The following is a 7,043-nucleotide window of genomic DNA, read 5'->3' as shown; positions in this document are numbered from 1 at the left end:
AAATTTAATAAGTTCAACATAAAAGATGATTTTTATATAATATATTGAAATAAATAAAAATATATGTAAATATTATTGTATACGTATATATGTTTACAATTTTTAATGTACATAAGCGAGCGTGTATTTACATTGTATTTTGGTGTATTTATTAAGTTGTACACCGTATACACCGTATCTACAATTATGTGGTATATTTGCAATGAAATAGAAGAATTTAGCTAAAAAAACTTATTTATCTTAATTTTTAGATATAATAAACAATATTTAATACTATTTATGTTAGAAATAAAGAGTTTTTGTTATGAAAATAATCAAAAAACCACTACTTTGTATTCAAATACAATGTTCATAAAATAAATTGTGTATTATATTTAGTTTTTTTGGTAAGCCATATGATAATTGGTAATTTAACTAGTCAAAACCGATCTGAACCGAATTTTTGTTTTATTTCACTAATTTGTTCAGTTGTAAAGTCCGGACTTTTTTTTTCTTGAATTTAATAAGTTTATTCATTTTTTTATTTATTTTAATCGCAAAGTCAATTTTGCCATGTCCGGGAAGGATAGGATCAATGTTTTTCCATCGCGAATGTTAGGTTTTAAAAAAAATTGTTTTTAAATTTATTTTCTGCCATTTAAATTTTAATTAAATGTCAAATTTTAAAATTAGTAAATTTAATAGCTATTTGTTTGTACGTTTTTTATATGTGGTCGCCATCCAATTAGATTACTATTAAATACAATTTTTAAAATCTTGATCTATTATTTTATTTGTTAATTTAATAATTTTAATTAACTTATCTTTTTTAATTAAAAAGTACTTGTAGAACTAACTGAAATCTAACTAATCCTAATTTATTTAGGGCCATGACGAACATGAAGACCCGTTTAAAGGGGGCCCAGAAGGGGCATAGTCTGCTAAAGAAAAAATCTGATGCCCTCACCCACAGATTTAGACAGATTCTTAAGAAAATCATTGATGTTGGTTTCATTTTCTTAAATAAGTGTCATTTTTGTATATTTATTTATTTATTAAAATTAATAATTTTTTATTATTTTCTAATTATCTTCTGCTATTTTTTTAGTATTCAACTCCTGAAATCTTTTTCATATTTAATCAATTCCTACTACTCTAATTGGTCTATCTACTAACCAAACAACTGACTAAAAATATTTATCTTTTGTTTGTTTTCAATTCCAAAGACGAAAATAATGATGGGCGAAGTCATGAAGGAAGCTGCATTTTCATTGGCCGAGGCAAAATTTGCCATGGGTGAGTTTAATCACCTTGTCCTTCAAAATGTTGGCAGGGCAAAGGTCAAAGTTAGATCGAAAAAAGATAATGTTGCAGGTCAGCTTTTGGCCTTTTTTTCAAATATAACATTTCAGTACATTTTTTTTATTTAAAAATTACTCCATTTTGTCAGTATAATGTGAATAGTTGATCAATTTTAATCAATTACTACTTAATTACTCCATTATTTTTTAATTAATTAATTAGTTTTTACCTCATTAATTTATTTTATAATAAAATAAATTAATTTTTAGTTTTAGTTTTACTTTTTTGATTTTTGATTTTCAAATTATTTCATTTTTATTCAAAATTGTTTCAGGGGTTATGTTGCCCACATTTGAATGTGATCAAGATGGACCTGATTGTTAGTTGGATAGATGGACAGATTGATGAATGAATGAACGAACGAATGAATGATAGATTAATGTATGAATGAAATCATTAATTTTAATTTCTTAATTTTAATTAATATTAATCCAATAACGAATCAAACAACCAACCAATCAATCATCCTTGTCAATCCCCACCCACCTACCTAACAGCGAATGTCCTGTTAGGATTAGGCAGAGGGGGCCAGCAGACAGATCGGTTGAAGAAAAATTACTCAAAAGCCATTGAGTTGCTAGTTGACCTGGCTTCCCTACAGACTTCGTTCATCGTCCTTGATGAGGCCATCAAGACAACGAACAGAAGAGTCAATGCTATTGAGCATGGTATTGCTGCTGTTGTTTTAAACTATATACTTATACCCCAACCAATCTAACTCTATTTTCATTTGATAAGCTCCACCAAATAGCCATTCAAACTCAAATTAAATTTTATAATAGCTTCCACCTAACAATTCAACAACCAATCAAGATTAGGTTATTTATGGAGAGTTCTTCCTATCAGCCAATCATATCGTAATAAACACTCTTAACCAGCCAACCATATTTAAATTAGCTACCATATGCCTCTCTCAACAACCTATCAAATTGAAATGAATCACAATAAGCTTCTTCTACCGACCAATCACATTGCAGTGATCATTCCACGCATTGAGCTGACACTGGATTACATCACCACAGAGTTGGATGAGAGGGAGAGAGAAGAATTTTATAGGTTTCATCCATTTTATGGATTGTTGTACGGGTGATTGAATGAAGGAATGAATAAATAAATGGATAGCTAGATGAATGATTGGATAGATGAATGAATGAATAGATGAATGAATGGATAGATGAATGAATGAAAGAAGATGGATAAAAAAAAATAAATAAATGGATGATAGACGGATCAGTTGACTGACGAATAATAGAATAGCTTGTATTGTATTAATTGGTGTTTGAATGAATGAACGAACGAACGAACGAATGAATGAATGAATGAACGAGCGATCTTATAGTGAATCCTAATCACATCATAACCACCACCACCGCCAAACCGAATGATAGAATGAAGAAAATACAGAGAAAGAAGGCACAGATCAGAGCAGAGCAAGAAAAAAATTCATCCAACTCCAATGGCAAGCAGTTGAATGAATGGGCAGGTAAAAGTGGAGTTAATGACGACAATAGCTCTAATGTTATGGACATGCTACACGACGATGACGAAGACTTACTCTTCGGCAATTAATTCACAAAAAAAACCTGGTACATCCCTATTTTGTAGTGGCAGTGATGGGTGGAGTCGCGAATTCGTTAGATTGGTTGGTACATTCCCGTTTTTTTCACCAGTAATGGGCGGGTTTCAGTTGATTAGTGAGAGAAGAGTTAGAGGAAGGGGTCCAGTTAGGGATGACGTATGTACCTGCGAATATTTGTTTGTGTGTGTGTGTATACATTTGTTTGTGTGTGTGCATACATTTGTATGTGTGTGTGTGCATATATTTGTATGCGTGTGTGTGTGTATGTTTGTTATATTAATTGACATTTTGTCAGTTGGTTTATTTAATTATATAACTATTGTTATTGTTATTATTGCTCTTATTCTTGTTACAATTAAATTAATAAATTGTATATTTATAATAATAATAATAATTGTTATTATTATAGTTGAGATAGATAGCCATTGATTCGTTTTATTTGTTTATTTTATTCCACAATAAAATTCCACAACTTGAAGAATTAGAAGGAATAAAATTGTGTAAAGGTTATTTTTTCATCCGTCTTAACCGTCGTCACTGCCATCATCTGTTCTAATCGTTGTCCTCATCATCATGTTCTCCATGCTGTCACCATCATCATCATCATTCTTCTGATCATCCTAAATCATGTTTGCCATCAACATCGCCATATTTTTATAGTTTCAATTTCATCATCATCTTTTCGTTTTTATTATTATTAACATTATTATTATTATTATTAACATTATTATTATTATCATCATCATTGTAGTCTTCTACCCTTCGGTATGGAGTTCCATATCAACTTCCAAAGCCATTTCGCGAATATGACAACTGTTAAGATGACGATGATGATGGTGCTTATGATGATGATGGTACTTATGATGATGATGATGGTGGAGGTTATGGTGAAGGTGGGACTTGTAAAATATTTTAGAGGTAGTTTTTTCATCATGTTTGTGACTGGCGAGTTTTTGCGTTCAAACTGGTGCCCATTGTAGCAGCAGACGGTTATAATAATGATGATGGAAGATAGAGAGCGAGAGAGGGAAAGAGAGAGAGGAAGGCATACTAAGAGAGGGAGAAAGAGAGAGATGAATATATATATATATATATATATATAAATGGAGAAAGTAGAGAACGAATAGGGACGAAAAGAAAATCGTGAAAGAAGGAATGTAAATGAAAGAGGAGAACGAGAGATGGAGATAAAAAGTTAAAAGAGAGAGATAGAGAAATGAAAGAGAGAGAGAGATGGAGTGTGTTGGATGGATACAACAGGAGCTGCTAACTGAATAAGTCGCTGAAAAAATTTTTCGATTCTTTTTGAACTACAAAGCTGCCGGCGTCGTTTAAGACATCAGTGAACTCGAAGTCCGGGTCCTTCACACAGACCTGACGTGTGTAGTTGAATCTGGTGTGTACGTGTGTGTGTGTATGTGCGTGTGTACCTGTGTGTGTGTGTGTGTGTCATTGTTTTCTTTTCTTGTTTTGTGCATTAGGCGTGTACTTTTAGTTTTACGTAGATGTGTAATTCATTTTTCATCCATTCAATCATTCACTCATTTGTCCATTCTTTCACTAATGCATATTATACTGGATCAATCAATCAATCAACCAATCAACTAACTTATGTCCAAGCGAACATGTGCAGTAATAGTTCCCCTCCAAGTTTCTACATATGGAATTCTTCTCGCAGAGGTAGTTGTTGAATTTGCATTCGTTGTAATCTTCATTGGTTGGTTGGTTAGTTGATTGGTTGGTTGGTTAGTTGATTGGTTGGATGGATGATTGATTGACTGATTGATTCATTCATTGATCGATTATAAATTAATTAACCTATTAATGATTACTTGATTCACTGCCTAGTTGATTGAATGAATGAATGAATGATTAAATGAATGAATGATCAATAATTGATTGAACGTAAGTATGTATAATTGATCGAGCGATTGATTGATGGGTTGGTAAGTTGATTAAATAATTGTTTGAATGAATAAATGAATGAACGAACAAACAAATAAATGAATGAATAATAACAAACCAACACAAAGGCGAAAAACTTCATCGAAGACATAGCCACTCTTGTAATAGAGACACGAGCAGGTTGTATTAAATCTTTAATAATAATCATAACAATAATAATAATAATAGAAATGATAATAAATAATAATCAGACTTGACCTACCTATTATTAATTAGGTCAAGGAAACTTCTGTTTTTTTTGGGGTCAAGCTTGCACCCGCCGGCCGCGAAACCGCAGGGGAAGTCGGGGAGCTCCGTGCAATCCTTGGCAAACCTGAGGTGTTGATTACGATTGGTTGCGGTGATGGCGACGATCATCAGCACCGCCAACAACAACAATCATCATTATCATCACCACGGCCATCATCATCAAAACCAACTGGGCAGTTCCTCTGACGTACGGTCTCAACATCGTCGGCCTGAAAATTCGATTTCGAGATGACGTTCGGTTCAGATGACCGCAACACGGATCTGATGATGATGATGATGATGGTGATGTTCGTGATGATGATGATGTTAGTGATGATGATGTTAGTGATGATGTTAGTGTTGACCGACCGGGGCAAAAACTGTGGAGGGCACAGTCGAAGAGCCTCTTATCATAGCCTCTGTAATCCTCGGCCAGCTCTGTCCAGTTGTAAGGGATATGGCAGGTCTTGTAGAACCTTTCCAGCAGTGGCTCTGACATCATCGTGTACCAGCACATGTAGTAAGAAGCTGCCGTCTGTGGTGGTGGTGGTGGCGGTGGTGATGAAGAAAAAAAGGAAGATGATGGTGGCCTTGGTGAAGTCAGTGGTGATGTTTAAGTGGCCGAGTTGGAATGCAAGCAACCGAGCACCAAATGAAATTAGAAAATTGCGAACGAACCCGGATCTGAAACAATTGTTTCCTTGGAAACTTCTTATTGATAAGGAAGTCGATTCTCTTCAAACAGGGAACGAAGCCCCGCCTACATTCGTTCTGCACCGCCGCCGGGACTCGCCTCAGTGGGATTTTCGGAAATGACGTCATGAAGTACTGCGTTGGAAAGGATTTTTTTTGTGAGGGAGTTTGAAAAATGAAAAATTATTAAAAGAATGAATGATTAAATGAACGTATGAATAAATTAATGACGAAGAACTCGAAAGAAATGAAATCGGAGATCTGCTTTGAAGCATCAAATAAACTAACAACAATAAAACCAGCCCGAAAAAACATTACTACATTCCCAAAATCAATTTTAACCAGCAAAAACCTTCTCTACCCCTTCAAACGCCTCTAAAAAATCCATTCCTACCGGCCAAAACTTACTGGCTCCATATGAACAAGTTCATAATGGGTGACTCTTTGATCCCTTTCAAAGAATTTATGCTGGATGAGGTACTTGCCGACACGTTGTAAAGATTTTGTAATATCTATTGCTATGGCATCATCAAAATCCTCTGTTGTGTGTGTTTGTGTATGTGTTTGTGTGAGTGCGTGTATGTGCGTGTGTAATTATAGTAACGAATTTGTTTCCTACAACCTACTGCTCTTGTTTTATTTATTTTTATTTATTTATTTCACAAAACCAGAGGGCTAAAAAAAACCACTTATCCGGTAAGAAAAATGAAAAAAAAATGTTCGAAAAATGAATCGTACGTCTATGAATTAAGTAAAAACATAGGATAATAACAGAGATCGATGCATCTTCGGTTGTGTTTGTTGAGCGGTGGAAGTGGAGTTCCTGATGATGATGGTGACGATGATGATGGCGATGATGATGATGGTGGTGATGATGATGACGGTGGTGGTGATGGTGATGATTAAACACTCGGCGGATAAATCTTAATCCCAATATTAATTTGAATTCACGGCAATGCTATTCATTCATTCATTCATTGTGAACGAACGAATGAAGGAATAATCCTTCATTCGTTCGTTCACTCATTCATTCGTTTGTGGTGATGATAATGATGAAGAGGACGCGGTGATGATGATGATGAACGACTAGATAGAAGCCCGCTTCGGCTGATTAAAAATGTATCTAATAGCGTATAAATGAAATATAAGGCAACATTAACATTGTATAATTGATTGATTGGATGTGGTTGTTGCTGATGTTCTTTTCGTTGTTGTTGTTGTTGTTGATGATGTTGTC

The 7,043-nt window shown here is 34.1% G+C and overlaps 2 protein-coding genes across 2 annotated transcripts in view; one reads left to right on the top strand and one right to left on the bottom strand.

Moving 5' to 3' along the window:
* Positions 1-552: 552 nt before the first annotated feature.
* On the top strand, positions 553-2,910 carry HELRODRAFT_83905 (hypothetical protein; the record flags this gene model as incomplete). The annotated part of the gene is made up of 7 exons (XM_009023786.1): positions 553-593; positions 866-983; positions 1,206-1,353; positions 1,616-1,660; positions 1,839-2,009; positions 2,319-2,397; positions 2,730-2,910. 7 exons carry the CDS (start codon positions 553-555, stop codon positions 2,908-2,910), a joined length of 783 nt encoding a protein of 260 aa, XP_009022034.1.
* Positions 2,911-3,662: 752 nt separating this feature from the next.
* HELRODRAFT_176610 (hypothetical protein) overlaps positions 3,663-7,043 on the bottom strand; it is a gene marked incomplete at both ends in the record, with an annotated part of 5,728 nt that continues 2,347 nt past the window's right edge. Inside the window, 8 exons of the mRNA XM_009023942.1 lie at positions 3,663-3,733; positions 4,944-5,017; positions 5,088-5,198; positions 5,305-5,395; positions 5,483-5,648; positions 5,792-5,941; positions 6,215-6,345; positions 6,545-6,629. Of these exons, the coding sequence (XP_009022190.1) occupies positions 3,663-3,733; positions 4,944-5,017; positions 5,088-5,198; positions 5,305-5,395; positions 5,483-5,648; positions 5,792-5,941; positions 6,215-6,345; positions 6,545-6,629 (879 nt within the window). The remainder of the gene's footprint in view (positions 3,734-4,943; positions 5,018-5,087; positions 5,199-5,304; positions 5,396-5,482; positions 5,649-5,791; positions 5,942-6,214; positions 6,346-6,544; positions 6,630-7,043) is intronic.

The sequence above is a fragment of the Helobdella robusta genome (genome assembly GCF_000326865.2).
Source record: "Helobdella robusta unplaced genomic scaffold HELROscaffold_38, whole genome shotgun sequence".
NCBI classification, from domain to species: Eukaryota; Metazoa; Annelida; class Clitellata; order Rhynchobdellida; family Glossiphoniidae; genus Helobdella; species Helobdella robusta.
The sequence above is the reverse complement of the archived record's forward strand: the minus strand, read 5'-3'. Positions and strand labels throughout refer to the sequence as shown.